We start from the raw sequence: 18,812 nt of genomic DNA, 5'->3' as shown, positions 1-18,812 counted from the left end.
AAAAAAAAAAAAAGAAAGAAAAAAGAAAAAAACACAAGCACTTAATAAAATTTAAAACCTTAAGTTAGAGTGCTGTAATTGAAATCATGATAGCTAACAGTGGTGCGTATTCTTAGGGCTCATGGTGAATCTAGATAATTAGTGTTAWTTTTTCTTATTTTGTAAAGGCATCTTTTCATAACATCTGCTGATTCCTCTCAGAGCCCACTAGAAAAAAAAAAAGAAAAGAAAAAAGAACTATAAGCCTGCAACACAAGCCTTTCCCCAAATACAGTCCACTTGCCCCATAGTATTAAAGAACAATTAAATGTTTAATATTTTAAACTTTTAAAAAACATCCAAAACGTGACACTATTACATAGATAAATCTCATAAAATAAAGTAGTAGAAAGGATATTACTGGGGCGGAGGGGGAATTAAAGGAGGGTTTAAGAGATAAAAATCCTAAAAGTTAGAGAGGAGGTACTTTAAACAAAGCAGAGACTGGGAGTGAGCACACARAATAGAACATTATAATCACAGAACAGACGCACAGGGCTGTACTGGTATACAGTACAGAAAAGGCTATCCTGCTATGTTAATGGGGGGAAGAAAAGGGAGAAAGATTTCACAGTCTAATACTATTATAATGTAGAAGAGCTACCCAACAAAAAGAATAAGCATTTCATTGTATATTTTTATATACTATATAAGCCACATTTAATCTAAAAAGTAAATTGTAAGTCCACAGTTCAGTCTCACTACGAGCAACCGGAATACTAAAGAACTGTGAATTTGGTGCTAACATTAACTCAAAGCTGTTTCTTACCTGATTTCAGAACCTTTCCACCCAAGCCACTCTATAATAAAACCTAATTTTTGTTATAAGTGATGGTGTTATTTACACTGTTTGGTTTTGGATGCACACTGTCCTTTGGTCATGAAATCAATGCACTACAGTAGCAGCTGACGCTTTCAACCGCTTCGCACCCCTTCCCAAACTCCTTCTCCCCCGGTATCCCCTACTCTTTGTGAGGTGGGTAGCGAGGTGATTCAGTGCATCTTGTAGCTTCAGAAACAGCCTCTGCCTGGAGTTATAGAAGGAAGTTTTGCAAAGTGGCRTGCTATCACTAGAGATTTAGTCATTCCATGTGGGCTGGATTCAAACTGAGATCTCAGAAACTAAAAAGACAGAGCGACACAGCCTCCACAGAATTCTGTGTACTGCACGCGTGTTAGAATAGAGCCTTGTAATGAAAGGAAGTGCAGGTTTTATTAACAAACAGTATGGCAAACCACAAATTCTTTTAAGATCAGTTCATACCTCCTTAGGAGAACTATAATTGGGGATGCCTTGATGTTTCACTATGTTATGAGTTAAGAATTATGCCTGAGTCACTGTACTAACCTTCATTTAAACCTTAATGTGCATTTTGCACTCAGTATAAAAACATCATTATGATTACAACCTACATAACATGCAGTGGGCACCTAAGTACAGAGAATGTTAAGAATTGTTTTCTAAATTATTTTTTTCTCTCTCTCTCCTTTTTCAATTTTGATCTAGAAAAAATGATGAATCTCTTTATTTAGTTCTATTTGCTACTGGCTATCAAAGCATGCAGAATGAGAAAAGTAACTTACAAAGCTAAAAAAGAAAAGCAAAACCAAGAAAATTATCATCAATGTCAGAATTTTAGGTAAATGCTAGAGAGGATTTATAAGCTCCAACAGATTTGACTGATGAGTTCAGTACAGCTCTCATGTCACAGCCTTTGCAGTAACATTCTGAATTTTCCTATTTGTCTGTAGCCATTTCAAAAAGAAAAGTAGTTAAGTGGCAGCTTTGTTCATTATATTCAATTTGATTTTCAGTAAAATTTTGAAATTAGAAATGCTAATTATAAAATCACAGTAACTGTTTGCCAGGAAAAATGATCCCACTACCTTCTTCTACACAAGCACAGGAGCAGATATGCAGGTATTATTAAAGGGATGAGCAAAAGATCCTTGTTCTTCTGAAAGTAAWCTCAGAAATCAGGTTGCATAACCCTTTGCAACAATATTGTCTTCTGCTTAAATATTGAGACTATGAACATGTTAGGGAGGGGACCTCAGCAATGATGGGAGGGCTTTCACAAGATTAGAGGTTTATTTTGTTTAATTTTTAACTGCTTTATTCTGCAGCTCCAAAATATCAATAATCAGGTCCACTCCAGACCAGAAAAAGGAAGAAAATATAAAACGTTCAGGAAACTGGTGAAAGACTCTTTACATCACAAATATCCTCATGTTTGTAAGAATTTCCTGGAAATGCCCTCTATCTGTTTCTTTCTCATTCTTTGTCATCACCAATCCTAAAACGTAAAAATCCACTTCTCCAGAGCTCTGTACTCACTACTGATATGTCTGGGCATAGATATTTCAATCAGAATATGCCAGACAAATATGCCATACTAAAATATTCATGCTTCTAAATATATTTGTTTAAATATGTTACGAGTTGAAATTCTCCATACAGAACTCTTCAGAAATTTGACCTATAAGTAACGTTGACTTTACTGAGACCTTATTTTTGGTGGCTATAGAGAAATAATAAAAAAGCAGTTCAAATACATGTTTTGCTATAGCAAAAGTAAGGGAGGATATTCACTTCAGAAAATATGCTGAAACATTTGAGGAACTGACCATTAAAACAGACTTCCTACTCTAAATATTTATGAATCATTTCCTAACTGAAAGAAAGGTGTTCTGGAATACTGATCTCTAGTGTTACACCTACAGATCTACAGCATGCACAAATAAATAATAAATATTGATACGTGTGCATAGGTCTACGTGTATTTTCAGTGGGTATACAATACCCCTAGTAATATATCAGCTATTGCAATAGCTCACACCCAACWCAAAACATTATGAAATACTGTGCAATTTTTATAGTATTTCAGCAGTTTTCTTTACCAAAGCAATGCTTTCACTTTCTATACCAGTGTACAACTGTATTTACCCTATCAAAGATTTTGTGATGCAAACAAGATTATTACTGTACCTGATTTGATCATGGTATTCTAGCAGAGATCAAATAACAGTTTTTTTTTCCTTCTTTTTCTAGTGCCTTTAAAAAAAATTCCACTATCAAAGAATGTTAATTTTCAAGGTTTGATCTAGAGATTCCCATGTAAGTATACAATTATTAGGAAAAAAGAGGCACAACAGTGAATATTTTAAAGCAATGTAATCAATATTTTTGCTTTGTGTAGATTTCCCTGCAACAATGAACAAAAAGATCTACTTCAGATTTAGAAACTCAGCTTTAAAGGGAAAGCTAGACAACAAAAAGCAAGAAAGTACTCACCTCTTCACGTAATTTTATCAACTGCAACATGAACGCACAAAAAAGATAAAAAGGAAAGAAATGGCAGGAAAGAAAGATCAGTTGTGTGACAGGATACAGAATTAACATTGACAATTTATCTGTTTACATGTTTAGCATTTAAAAATCACAGACAAACACATTAAAAGAACCTAAACATAGACTACATGCAGAGTTTTTTGAACGAATAAAGATCACTTTCTCACACTGTCACATTAAACAAAGAGAATAGTGTGAAATTCTCTTTTAAACTACATCTAAGACACCATCATGAAATAAAGGGGAACGACTTCATAGAAGTCTATATTATAAAGAAAAAAAAACAAGTTTACTATTCCTCTCTTCGAAGATTGTACAGCTGAAGTGGTTTTGTATATACAAGTTTTCAGAATGTTTTCTGTATATTTTAGTTGTGACAACTGATTTCTCATTTTACTAGCAGATCTAACTTATTAATAGATGACTGCATCTTTATAGCATGTCAKCAGTATAGCAACTTTTTTATATCTTAGTTGTATTGTAAGCATATTATCTATTTTTATGATTGAACTTGATATAGCAACCTTTTTTTCAGTTAAAATGAAGCAGTTTAGTTAAATGGCTCAGAATTTTGATTTATTGCCTAGCATATTTAATAACAGACAAAGGAATAGGGACCAACATGAAACGTGATTGCCCTCAGAAAAGGCTCATTCCAGATTCTTAATCCTAGACCACTATATACTCTGCATGTGTGTGTGTGTGTGTGTGTGCGCGCGCATGTGCGTGTGCGTGCAATTTTATTTAACATATGCCTGTAAAATCTAACACAATCTATAATACTGCTGTGGCAGCTTTACTATAAAATTTAATAAAATCCAGTCTGAATATCAAGCTATGCTGCAGTATGTTCTCCATTTAGAGAGAGATGTATCAATTATTTGTTCTCAAACAAAAACTACAATCACAACACATGCCTGCACAGGAGTGCCCCTTTACCAAAAAATTACAGTTCTCTCACCAATTCCAGTTGAATTGAAAATTACAACAGCTACATCATCATCTCAGTTTACGCTGATACTTCACCTACAGTTTTATAACAGTACTTTTCAACGTGTGCGCAAGCTGAGCACGTTTAAGCCGAAGTCCCTCCCGCGCGGCAGCAAACAAAGGGGCTTCCACGATCGCCCCCCGTCTCACACGGCTGCGCTAGAACCGAACCCGCGTCTCAGCCTGGCGCCAGGCCAGGCCGGGAACCCGACCGCGGCGGCGGSGGCTGCTCCCGCACGGGCTTCGGCCGCAACAGCTCCTCAGTGCCTTMCGTAACGGAACTTTGCTAGAATTTGGCAGAAAGAAAACCATACTGTCCGCCGAACCAGCTCGTAAATTCAACTACTTGGCCTACCATAAGTCAGGCCCTCTCTCCCCTCCGCCCCCCGCCCCGGCTTTTCCCCGAAAGGCAAACATTAAGTCTCTTTAGAAAGGGACGATCTGGGAGTTGATCACATCGCTATCTTTTCTTTCTGCGGCCACCATTCTTCAGTTGGCTATCATACTTAAAGGGCCAAAGTTTAAAACTATSCCCTGCAATAGAGTCCATTTGGGCATGCCACCCTGCTATAATCAATGAGAGTTTTAAAATGCTGCACATTTGTTTTTTCAATAGGTCCCAAACAAAAATGTTCCATCTTGTTTGTGCTGCATGGCTGAATTTAAGCTCTGCATGGGATTTGCAGCTAAGCTAAGTAATGGGAAAGTTTTTTTTTTTTTTTTTTTTTTTTTACGTTGGCTGAAAGATATTCATTCAAATTAACAAAAGATGTATTTTTCCCCCATATAACAATGCTCTTGATGAAAATGCGTTACCTTTACTTTTCTATTTTGAAATATTTTCTGGTATTTTTATCATGCTTACCGCTCAACTGTAAACAGAATTAAGCTGTGTGCAGCCACCATTTTAGGATATGATAATCAGCATATTTTTGAAACAAAGATTTTTTTTTTCCCCCAATACAGAATTCGATGCAAGAGGTAATCTGTTCCTTTGTAGGCTAAAAAAAAAAGGGAAAAAAAGAAAAAAAAAGAAAATCTGGTTTACGCTGGTTTGAACCAGTGGAATCTCTTGTGGCTAAGCCTTCTGCTGTGACTGAAATCAAAACTGCGSCGCAGAGAGGGAGCGCGCGCGCGCGTGTGTGTGTGTGCGTGTGTCTGTGAGGCCCCTCACGTGACATACAAAACTACCGATTTTTTTTTTAAAGCTGATAACGCTACTGCCGTCTCTGTCCGCATATAGATAACGAATAAATGCTGAACTCTATTAAACGTCCTTTACACATTATCGTGGGTCGAACACACAATTTTCTGAACCTATGATGACAGTCTATTTATTTTGCTATAAACCCTCGGCATGTAACGAACAGATTTGTGTCTGGTAATGATCTGCTCTGCCAGGGCTATATGAAATGATACCGACCTTCTTTAGATCTTGGGGAATTAAATTGACCAACTTCACCCCCTGGTCTGGAGCTGAAGTCTGACACACTTTATGCACAGCAAGCCCAAATCTAATATTATCAGAACTTTGTAGTCAGAAATTAAGTAGCCACAAAATAKTTGTTCACCACAAATCATGTATAGAGAGCGTGTGTGTGTACRGACACACAATTTAAGCTTCTAGTGTGAATTCAGTTAAACATATTAAGGAATGTAGTTGAGAAAGAGAAAGGAATAGCGTTGAATATTTCAAGAAAGTGGCTAACACGGTACATACCTGACACTTTTGGTGGAGAAGAAGGATTTCCRCTTTAACCCTACATCTACTTTCTAAAAGATACGAATCATCACAAAAAATAACTGTATAATTAACGTGAAGCCACAACTTCAAGCAGTGAAACACTGCACTGAAAAGCTCAAAACTTTCAAGGGATTTGATAAGCCCTGATGGCCACAAATAAGACTTGGAAGTATCAGAGCCTGTTAAACAGCACTCCTGGAAAACAAACCACCACACAATACTCACAGGAGGATTTCGGATTTGGGGTTGTGGGTTTTTTGTTCGTGTGTTTTTAAACGGGAGGAGGGATGTCTCAGCCTCAGATGCCTCATCTGACTGCACTCACCAGATGCAAATTAAGATGAAATTAATGGATTACTTTATTAAACCCTATGTGCATTCAGAGCATACCTTATTAAACAGACATGAATTTGTTTTAAAAAGAAGTTTTGATTAGGGGAATTGTACATTTTTCACAACACCAGAAGTTTCTGTATATTTTATCTATTAAAATTAGTTAGATCTGCATTACAAGGCAACRCCACTTAAAACATCACCTAAACATGATGATAACTACTTACAGAAAGCATATAGAGGAAAGGGGGGAAAGAAAAGAGGAAAGACCAATAAGCATAATTTGCTCATTCTTTACTCAGCTACTTGTTCTTAAGTCTTTCTGCTTGGAAAAGCAAGTGAAAACCTACTGCTACAACTTCTACTGTATTCAGTACAGCTTTTAACTTATTTCTGTATTTTGCTATAATTGTACCTTTGAAACTCAAAAAAAAAAGTTAGAAGCTGAATCAGCAGAAYACTCAACTGTTTGCTTTTCATATAGTGAACCATTTATTACTAGGTACTCAATATATTCATACTGGTCAGTATATTGATCTGTCCTCCTCCTCCACAAAAAAAGTTTGAAAAAAATATTAATCATGATGACAAAGACCATACCTARAACACTTAAGTCTTATCTCTGTTTCCCTTGGTTGACTCCCAAGTTTAACCAGATATTTAACATTTCTATTGATATATTTTATGAATCTTTCTGGTTTGCTGTAGGAGCAAATCTTAGCTGGCAACTGATTCCTTCACCACGAGAGGAACCTCTCCTCCCTTCCCTCACCCTCAAAGTTGGAGACTGAATCAGAAAATAATCATCTTTCGATTTAACTAATTTAACCTAGCCTAAACTGATTCAGAAGTAGAAGTCCTGTATGAGTTGGGTGGGGGGGGTCAGTCCATCTATCTACACTTATTCCCATTAAACAAAATTAAAGCAAGTACTAGAAACATATTCCAACATTTTACAGGGCTACAAGTTCATCATACTTTCTTTATCTAGTCCAAGTTTTCTATTGATATAAAAATATGTAGGAGCGAAAGCATGGTAGCCCCTGGGTTACTAGGTTAAACAGATAGAGACAGTATGCTCCTTGTTTAAGTAAGAGCCCAAACCTTACACTTGATCTGGATRGCTGCACCCACTGGTATGCTCTACTTCAGACTAGAGTTTGTGTAGTGACTGCTTGTACCCATACATACATGCACAGAAGATAAGCACAAATGTAAATCATGRTATTTCGTAAGAAAAAGATTGAGAGGTTGATTAATGGAACAACATAATACATTTTTTAAAAAAAAATATTGGCCTTCACATATTTAAAAGAAATTAGACATCTTCTTTATGGTGATATTTCATAACATTTTTCAGGGAAGAAAAAGTAGTTCAGAATATCCAAAAGTATGGAGGTAAGAATATGGGTTACAAAAAAGGATTTTGATTTCCTAAAAGATATAAAATTCCCTTACCATCTGAAATTTATTCCATTTAAGAAGCAATCATTTGGAAAAAAAAAAAAAACATGTTTGCAAACAACTGAATGTATCATTCGCTTCATTGGTTTCATGAGATCATGTTTCTTCCATCAAGTATAGAAAAGAGATCATAACTTGCAAATGGTGCACATGTGAACCAGTTATCTAGTCATTCCTTAAAAAGCAAAAATAAAATATTTTATCTCATCCTTACACATAATATATTCTAAGTAAAGCATATCACAATTGCCCTTTTATGTCTGAAATTGAACACCATTTTCTTGAAATGTAAAAATAGCAGCATCTTAAAAAAATTAAAATAAAACTCTCAACACTTACAGGACTGTGGTTATGTTCATGACATGCAAACTGTGGAAGTTTTTTCCTTAAAACTATCCTTTCCATACATAATTTATTTGGGGATAGAAAAACTCTCAAATTTTGCAAAAATCCTTGCTATAATGTATAAATACGATGATTATTATCTTTTATATCTACTTCTTTGCATGGACATTAGAGCTGTTATACACTACAGAGTCTTACATTTGCAGATAAATTGCATTCTGCATATAATTTCATTAATATATGCATTAAAGTCTATTACAGGATTTAAAACTTAATCATACAGCACATTTAAAATGCCTTATAAGATTAGGGCTTAGGGGGTCTTTGTTTTAAAATTAATTGTACTGGGATAAGTCTTAAAGTCTTACTTTTTTCTATCCTTAGCAAAACTTACACCGAAGGTAGAAGATACTAAAAATTTCACAACATGGCTCCATTTTGTTCCCAYGTTTAATACTGCATTTATCAAGTAAATGTTTATCAAACTTCACTTATGCTACCAAAATAATTTAAACTCTATCTCTCCAGAAGACAAAGTCTCATATGTAAGAAAACTTTCAACAAACTTCTAACTCAAAACCTGTAACTTTGATTCCAACTGAGATTAAAAAAACTATTTTCAGGATAAAAAAAAACAGACAGACCCCYAGAAATTTGTTTTCAAAGCTAGTCAAACAAGTTTCAGCACCAAAGGAAATATTAACATGTCAGTCAAAGTCCTCTAAATATAATGTTCTCTTTAAAATTTTTAGTAGTCTAGTAGGATCCTTACTGTAATGTTCAGAACAACAACATGGGTATAAATTTTGAAAAAGCTTAAAGGTTATCAGGCTTTACTTCATTAAAAGAGGTGGATAGCACTGTACATTCAAGTGCAACATGCGTTATGAAAGCTTACTTTTATTAGTACAACTTGTATTTTTTTGGTACAAGGGGAGAAAATCTGTTTAGGGAAGGAATCACACAAGGAAACTGAGTGGAGTTCTGCCTAATTCTAAGAGTGCACTTTCATTTGTTTTGCCTGCCAGTGTTGATTTAATTATACTGCATTATTATCAAAGCTGCATTATGTACTTTTTTTATTCCTTTTACATGTGTTTGAGGTGAAGACCTTGGCTTTGTCGGCAAACAGCGCGTTTCAAGTTATTTCTTAAGTACTAAATAATAAAGAAAAGAGAAGAAAAGATTTTTTTTAAGATAGCAGACAGTGATCACAAGTTAAAGGGTTAAATGTAAGATCTCCAAGAAACATTTTGAAGTTGATTAAGACCCCAGCTTTGCATTAAACAGTATCACTTCCACATGAGTTGTTGCTAATGCTGTTAAGGAGCAGCTTGAGAAGCCCAGTGTGCCAGTGACCTCCTTCACCCCCCAGCCACCCACTAGGGCTTCTTGATTAGCATCCTACCTGGTTCTCTGAGGAATTCCCATCATCCCCTAGGAGCTCATTCCGCACCTCATCACTGTAGGCGATCCGTGACCTTTTCTGTAAAACAAAAAGAAAAAAGGGTTAGGAAGTAAAGCTCCGAAGCCATTGGTATCAAGGCTGATCATCTTAAACCTCGAGAGCCCCCTAATGGATACCTACTTGATTAAAAAAAAAAATCTGCAAGAARAAGTTATTAAAAAGTTCTTCAACTGCCATATTTTGATAAATCATCATGGCAAAACCTGAGCATGTTTGGCGTGATTTCTAAGACAGTCACATTCCTCAACATTTCATCACTGAAAGTAGCCTAAATAAAACTCAAGCTACATAACGTGATCTTTGGTCTGTTAAGTAGGTAACCTTAAGAGGCTATATCTGCTTACACCAGAAGCACTGAAGAAATGCATGTGTGGGACAAATGCACTCATCTGAAGAACGCCTGCTAGGTGGGCTGAGAACTCAGACCGATGCTGCAGTGATGTCATTAAATAGGAAAGGAGGACTGAGCTTTTCCCATATCAAAAAGATGACTTTGAACAACAGACATGTAACAAAACTTAAAATTACATATGTATAAAATCAAAAGGCTTTCCTTTGCTGTTAAGGCTATGAAGGCCTACAGGGAAAGGACCAGAAATCAAAGTGGAAAAGAAAGGGGAGGGACCAACAGTATAGTGAAACATCAATTTACAGCAGTTTGGGGAAACCCCCCAAAATTGAGACAGACAGTCACACATTACATTGTTATGAAACAGTCATTATTCAYAGTTTATGAGTTCCAGACTTTCTTGGCGCTGTTCATTGTATTGACTCTAAGCTAGATCAATGACAATGAATGACTGAAAGGAAGTGACTGAAGATTACCCAGGAACAGGACAACAGGGAAGTCCATAAACAGACAGTAGTTCAGCTTGCAGTTTCTGTGTTGGCCAAATAACAGGTTCTTTAGCCAGGCAATTCTTCTACACTCACCATTAAAAGAGGGAAAGAATTTTTAAAATATTTTTAAAACCTTTTTATTTGAGTGTTGTTATGATCTGTTTTACTCTTCCTAAGAGGAAGAAATCCAAGAGTAGCAAATACCAGGAGTAAGGCCTTTCTTTATTGATTGAAGTTGCCCACACAGCTCTGTGGGAGTAACCAGTAGTGGGAGCTCAGCAGAAAGAAATACTTCCTCTAACCTTCCCTAAGTGACAATCACACCAAAAAATGTGTTTGAGACTGGGACACAGAAAACAGCTCACTGGAAATTACACTGAGCACCGGGAAATTCATTACCTTTGTGATGAATAGGTTTGAAAGTAGGTCACCACTTCCACTAGAAAACTAGCTGTTGAGTTAGCTCTAGTAAGGCTCATCTCGGAGCAGCACAATTCAGCTTTTTATCTTCTGTAATTCAAGTATGCCCTTTATTACCATCATCATTGCTACAATGCTTACCAATATGTGATTCAGTTGCTAGTGTTCAGTACTAGATTATATACTAAAGCTACAGATGTACATAACAAGCACAAAGCATACCATGGACCTACTACAAGAGCTGAATTGTGCCAAATCTTTTGGAGATCTCAGCTGTCACAGTTTCATACTAACCAAGCAAAAGTAGTCTACAGCATTAAAGGAAATGAGAACCTTTAAACAGGCTGTGGTATCAGAGCTGCTTGTTTAAATTATTCATTTCATCACTATGGGGGACTAAAACACTCCACAGTATGCAAGAATATCATATGGAGATAGGTTTTGTTTCTCTCTTTTTTCACCAAAAAGCCAACAAATTGGCATAGATTGCTCAATTATATTATTTTCCTATTTTTATTTGATAAATATCAAGCAAGGGAAGAAATTACAAATAAATGCCTTTTTTTTTTTCAGTTAAGCGTTAATCTTCTCATTTGAGGTCCAGTAGTTCAACTGTACACTCTTTCCATTTTACAACACAACTCAGATGCATTGATTCTGGTAGTGTTAAACATATTTGTCATTATCAGACTGAAACGGAGAACACAATGCTTCATGAGCTTGTTCTCCAGTGAACAAGTTGTCTAATTATATATAGAGACTGAGATGGTCCTTGGTTACACATCATTTACCTGAAAGATTTAACTGGCTGATAYTCTCATTCATAACAGACTGTATGCAAGAAAAAGAGTAAGAATATTCTTCATGGGAAAGAAAAAAATGCTAACAGCGATACAATTTCTAAAGGCTCTTTATAATCTTTGATATCATCATCACTGAACTTAATAAATATATTTGTATCATTGTTCTTTTATTGCAATGATCTGTCATGATTTGAAAACCAGCAATTATATTAAAAGAAATAACCCTTTGACTACAATTAGATGTAACTCTTTGCCATAATCAATAAATAATTTGATACTACTTTTGATCACAGTTTCACCACCAAATGAATCAATAATATAAAAGGAAAGGCCTTTGAACTAAAATGTTCGTTTGTTCTTTCAGGATTTGTCCAAAATATCAATATATTTGTATCTTCAATTACTATTCTTATTTTTATGAAAGTAACATTGCTAATATTTTCAAATGCAGCTATCAAAATTAGTGGTAACAAAACAGTTCATTTGAACTCAAGAATTATCTTTAAATTTTTTTTTTTATTTCAAAACTATCAGCTGTTTATAAATATGTACTTTAGCCAAGCACAAGAATGATAGTTTGAGCTGGAAATGTCACACACACTGCTACAGTTTGAAGGAACCCAATTCATAATGCATTTTATAAATAGTTAATGACTTCTATACATAAGCTAACCAGGCAAATCAAGAAATTGTCAACACTTTTAGTCTTAGTTGTCAGTTACCACTGTCTACTGGTACTTTATATGTATGTTTTTAGAAAAGAGAAGCTTTACAGAGTGTGTAATCCAATGCATTTTCTGGGCAGCTCAATATAGGTTTGAGAGCTTCTATACGCAGTTTTTCATCTGTAAAGGTCTGTCATATATGGAAGTTTACCTTGTATTTTGTTTTTTCTTGCATATGCATATACAAAAAGTCCTAAGCACACAAGTGTTTTTAACTCAACATACACGTTTGCATTTGAATGTAGTATACACATGAACACACAAATGCACAAAAGAGTTAAGCTACTTTCCACAACAACTTCAAGACAGAGAAAGTTTCAGGAGCTGCTTTAAATATACTGCAGTACCCCGGCCTTCTGACAAGGAAGAATTTCTGATTCCAGGCAGATCTYACTCGGTTTATGAACAAGATTTTTGCATACTGATTGGGTGATTTTCTTAAAGCCCTGTTCAAACAGATACACTTGCTCAGTTCTGTCTGGCAATTTGGCTTTAAACAATCTGTCTACTTGACCCAAGCCTTAACATTTCCCAATAGAACTGAATGCGTTCACGGGCAAGCACAGCTAAATTAGAATTGAAATGAATTAACTCAGCTTAAACTAATTAAGAACTGTGATCTGCAGTACCACCCCCCTGTATGATTCTACATGTGAAGCAGGGTACATGTAACCAGACTGTAAGAATTCTGCTATACTACTAATCCGAGCATAACAATGAAGTTCGTCTATTACTAAAGCATATGAGAAGTTAATTTCCATGGCCTACACATGGCAAAGCAATTGCTTAAATTGCCTCACCTGGGAATTTAATACAATGTTATCATCAGACCAGCCACACTGTAAATAGATTTATAATGCTTTCCATGTGCTAGGCTAGGTTGCATATGAATTAAGTAATGATCTGGTATTACAATACAATCAGCTAGTTCCCACACCTGGCAGACAGGATATTTTGCTAAATTATTACCTATACAGCTACATCACAACATAAAAACAGAAAGGCAATGGGAAGAGAAACAATCTGCATGGTATACAACTGATTTTTACATGGTAACCWAATAAGATGTAGATAGAAAGAGGTGTCCCAAATAATCTGTTTCCAACATCTGTATAACAGAACGCATACTTATTCATTTCTATTCAATTTTGGCCTAATTTTCCGCATTCTATACTTTAATTACTCATCCACATTCTGCAATGCTCCCATTAGTGAAGGCCAGAACTAGCCAATGCCCCCTCATTCCAGTGTACTTTCAGCAATCAGCCAAATAATTGATATAAAGTACCACATATTTTTATACCTGGACCAAAGAATAGCTTTGTTCCTAAATGCTAAGCAATTCCCTGAACAGACAACCAAATCTAGACACATTTCAGACAAATGCCACTGTTAACCCTTACATCCCAACCTCCCCCTTTTTCAGTCTTAATGTTTTAAGGATGAATTCAACAGATGATTTTWKWTATATATATATATAAAACAAGTATAAACAAACAAAAAGCTTATTTATCCACAAACATCTGTTTTCATACAAAACTCATTAGAATTTCCTAGAGCCTAGTTTAAAAAAAAAAAAATCAGGCATGTGTTTCAGAGTTTGGCCCTGTTCTATATGTAAATAAATATTTAAGATTAGCATAACCAGAAATAATTTGTAAGAAGAAATTCTGTTTTATTTAGCGTTCTTTGCAGAGTAATCAGTTTTACCATTGCTCCAGTGAAAGTTTGGGGAAAAAGGGGGACTTGTTCTTCAAGTAGACTGCTCAGTACGGCAGAATCTAGACTCTTACTTCTACCTTTTTGAATATATATATATACTTAAGCAATTTTTGCTGAGCAAAAATGAAAAAAAATACAGCTTAAAAAATGTAGAATAAAAATCTATAATCCTTCTTAAACATCTTTATTTAAAGTTTTTATTTAACAGTAACACAACAACACTTTGTCAAGAAATAAAATTAAAAAAAAAGAAACTCTTTAGGCAATTGTGYTCAAACTTCAATTTTTGAAACTTTTACATTTCACTGTAAAGATGGTGTGCGAACAATAGATTAAGATGGTTCAGACTGCAACTCCAAAGCAGTTTCCCCCTTACAGAGTAGCTTAGTTTTGTAATTTGTTTTTAAGAAGCAGAAAACTGATTATATAGTGCTAATACACAACACAATGCAATACCGAACTTTCAAGCATTTCCATGTGAAAATTAAAAATCACAGATAACACAGTTCTGGTCAAAGGAAATTAACTATTTTACAGAACCTACGAAGCTGCCTGTAAAGTACCATCCAACAGTACACGCCACTGGAAAACGTCAATGCCTAAGCCACTGCCAGGCTTGCCCTCTCTCTTCTCACGTGCACAGAAAAGATTGCAGGYGACTCTCAAAGAGAAAATGCATATCTTAAAACTTGTATTCCTGCCACTCTTCCCAACATTGTTGGCTCCTACAAGAGCAGAGAGAAGTCAAACCATAAGTGCTAATGTGAAATTAATGCAGAAATACTATAACCATTTTAAACAGAAGTCCCAGGTCTATAAATCTTTTCAATAATCTTCATCAAACACACTTTCAGTTTCATTATGGGGTGAGGCAGGGAGGAAGGTCAAGCTAACCCCCATGAGGGTACATCGTTTTACACTGGTAGTGAAAATGCAGCTTCTGACAACAAAACTGTCTCAAATTCATGACCAGTGGACCATGTATGTCACCAATACAGCTGTTGCTTAAACACCCTGCTAGACTGCATGCGTTGTAACTGGGGATGAAAACAGATGACCTGTGAGAGARTTGTGACTAACAGTAGATGATTTCTACTGTGAAAAGACATTTTATTTACATAACCAGCCAATATTTAGGTGAGCTTTACTTTTTAATGTTAATAACTTAGAAAAGGAAGAAAAAAAATCAGAGGTTTGGAACCAGATAAGCCTTCCTCCTCTTTTCCTTTTTTAAAGGATGCTGAAAAAATCATTGCCATCACTTCCAATTGAACTGGATGGTGTCTACAGAAGAGTTATATAATGAAATATTGTAGTTACAAATGCAAGCCTCGAAAACTTGAGATATGCATTGCTTGGGCTTTGATAACACTCTCCAAATACAGCAATGAATAATTCCCCATAGTCTAGTGATTATACCTTTGTTAAATTTTATTTAAGGTATCACTACTCATAATTTTGCTTGTTTGAATTACCACCTCCTGTTACCAGATAATGCTGACTTAAAATGTCACTCCTGTTACCYCTGCATATATATTACTTTATTCTTTCATCAGAAGTCAGTTTCTCCAAGGTTCTTTTGGCTTTGGGCTGCTCTACATATCAGTTTGTCCTATACTCTCACCTGTGTGCTGTGACCTCAACAAAATACACTAGGCATTAGCTGAGGCATGAAGGGAAGCTCAATATTACTGCAAATGTAAGTGAAACTTCTCTGTAGGCCAACATGTGCCTTTTGCATCACCAACCTGCACCTCATCCGCTATCTACTACTACATCTGCTAGCTTGTTCCCATAGTATGCTCTTCAGTATTCTAATTTCAGTATTTTGTACAACTCCTTTCTGTTGATTCCCTCAAATGACCGTTATCTACCAGATTTCAGTATTCTAATTTCAGTATTTTGTACAACTCCTTTCTACTGATTCCTCAAATGACCATTATCTAATCTACCAGATTTCATTATAAGACCTCTATTTAGCCGGCGTTCATTATAAAATATCTATTTAGCTGACTAAATAAACCAACTTCCTTATTCAGTCAATGCAGTCAATCCTCTAAATAGGAGCTCATTCCTCCTTAGACTCCTTGGTCCTTAGATTCTCCTTTTGAAAAAGCCTCTTGCTTCCAAGCGAACAGTGTGTGGGTGTTGAAAGACTAGCCAGACAACCTAGCTTGTTAAATGAAGTGCCTAGGGTTGGGTAACATGAGCRCACTTAACTTTGACACACATAGCAAACATTGGCATATATTTGCCCAATTTGTTGACAAAGAATTTGAAGCTTGCAGACCCTTGTTTATTGCAGTCGTTTCCACCAGCAACACTGGATAAAAAGACAAGAGCAAGACTGGAAATGGGGCAATCACCTCCCACCCCAAATCAGCTAACAGTTTAAAAATAAAGGCATATCAGCAGTAAAATATATTAGAAAGGGCTCTCACCTTGTCCTTTACTAAAGGCCATCACGTCCACTCTGAACTCCTAAGAGCCTGTGGAACCACACAGTGAACTTGATATTACTCTGATACAGCTTCAAAGTAATTCGCAACTTGACTAGTTACTTGGGTGTAGGTGGAGGCTAATGGGATTAATTTTGTTGTTTGTAGCAAAGGTCCACACTTAGTCTTGGAGGTACTAAGGGCATTAGGCTGTGGCAGCAGCAACAACAACAAAAAAAAAGCGTGGCAGGAAGCGCAGGAACTGCCAAAACAAAGCTAGTATTGCTGACAGATGAATTGGCCCTCAACTTGTGTTCAGGCTGATCTGCAGAAGTGTTTAAGAATGTCAATACGACCACTTAAGAAGATTCTATCCTTYATCAAATCCTAGACTCCCACTCCTAAACCAAAGAGAAAAAAAAGCCATATATCTGACCTCTGAAGTTACTCACTAACGTTACTAGGCTGCTCTTTTCCAGGAGACACTGCTAGATATGAATAATTTTAGACTGAAGTCAAACACTTTTTAAAGGGTAAGTAGCAACTACGCATCAAGATCAAATACTTCAGACTGTCTTCTGCTCCAAAGATTTAATACTATGTGGTAGGCTCCAAGTTAACATAAATGTTTCCTAAATCTTTGCAACTGAAAACAAACTCCAGTGTCTTGGCCCAACAGATAGGTGAACTGGGAATATGAAAATACGGAGACATTTTCATACAAGTGGAGCAGAAGATGTTTACACTACAAGGACTAACCTTTAAACAGAGCATTCCCAAAGATAGCGAGGCAGAGAGATAAATGCCTTAGGGAAGCAAATAACTAATTAGCTCATGCCATGGTAAAGCATAAGAAAGACATCAGATCAACCAAAACATGAAGCATCATTAAAATACCTTCATTTCAGCCAGTATTTCCATCTAGAGCCCAGGTTCCCATTGCTAACAGCAACAGGACATCTGCTGGTACGTTGCACCAGCTCCTGCCCTTCCCAGATAGAAGTGTCCCAGTGTTACTTCCTTCCTCCATTTGCTTGGTTGTCTTCATCAGCCCGTGTCCRGGCTCTCCTAGTCAGATACCACAGAGACCGGGAACTGTAATGAAAAACTGCAATTGGGCGGAAGCCGTTGCCATTCTTGAATATCGCAGTCATCCTTTTCAGCTCTCTCACTCCTTGGATACCTAACTGTAGGTTAAAACCTAGCAAGGCTAATATTTTGGGGGGGCTTTAGGGCTTTTCAGTTAAAAGTGCAATTTTGCTGCAGAGTTGAGTTCTGTTGCTGAAGTATACATTTTGTCCACTGTGAACGCTAAGAATAAAAAAACAAAATAAAAGCATAATGACGGATCTCATTTTATATTACCAAAAGACTCAGAGTGAGGGCAAGGCAGATGAATGAACTCTTTTCCAAGGCAGCTGAATTAACCCACCTAAAATTGTGCCACTTTAGTAGGACTTATATTAGAATAAAAAAACTTTAGCAGGCCTTTCTGAAAATACTTTTTATTGCATAAAATGGTATTTTTACACACTGCCCTTTCACTGAGCACATCCAGTCTCTCAGAGATATCTACCTACCTGTATACAAATATGCACATTTTTAACCCCGGAAACTAATATGTGGAACAATTTCAGTTAAGTTATAAGAACTCTGATAGTAACAAATACAAAAAACGTATGTTCCATTACAGTAGAAGCAAACAATTTCTGGCTTCAGCATTAAATATAAAATAAAATAAGGCTTGATGAGAATATTTAAATAAATAGAAAAAAAACAGCTTAATTAAGGTGGCTTGCATACAAACATACCTACACGGTATGCATTTTGTGTACTTCAATATTCAATCCAAAGATTTTTGGACCACAAGTACATTAGCTAAAACTAGTGATTAATAAAATTTTAAATGAAAAATATTCTCTGTGTAACACTGTTCAGTCAAAATTGCTTTTTGGATCTTAACTTCCATGCTTTTTGACTTTATTATTTGCACTGACATAATTTAGCTGGGCTTCCTTTACTTCCTTCTAATTCGTATGTGCTTATGCAAACACATCGGCTTGTTTGAAAAAGAGAAAAACTGCCTCAGTTTAATCATTTTAGTAGTTAAATGGTCACAATTAGGCTTT

The 18,812-nt window shown here is 35.9% G+C and overlaps 1 protein-coding gene across 6 annotated transcripts in view; it reads right to left on the bottom strand.

Moving 5' to 3' along the window:
* Positions 1–18,812, bottom strand: part of VTI1A (vesicle transport through interaction with t-SNAREs 1A) — a 275,374-nt gene that overhangs the window by 212,138 nt on the left and 44,424 nt on the right. For all 6 annotated transcript variants that reach the window (XM_085319139.1, XM_085319142.1, XM_085319140.1 and 3 more), the window contains exon 4: positions 9,676–9,753. In XM_085319139.1, coding sequence (XP_085175265.1) covers positions 9,676–9,753 — 78 coding nt within the window. The remainder of the gene's footprint in view (positions 1–9,675; positions 9,754–18,812) is intronic.

Source organism: Rhea americana, unplaced genomic scaffold (genome assembly GCF_003343005.1).
Source record: "Rhea americana isolate MKP2758 unplaced genomic scaffold, rheAme1 scaffold_57, whole genome shotgun sequence".
Lineage (NCBI taxonomy): Eukaryota > Metazoa > Chordata > Aves > Rheiformes > Rheidae > Rhea > Rhea americana.
This window is presented reverse-complemented; position numbering and strand designations above follow the sequence as displayed.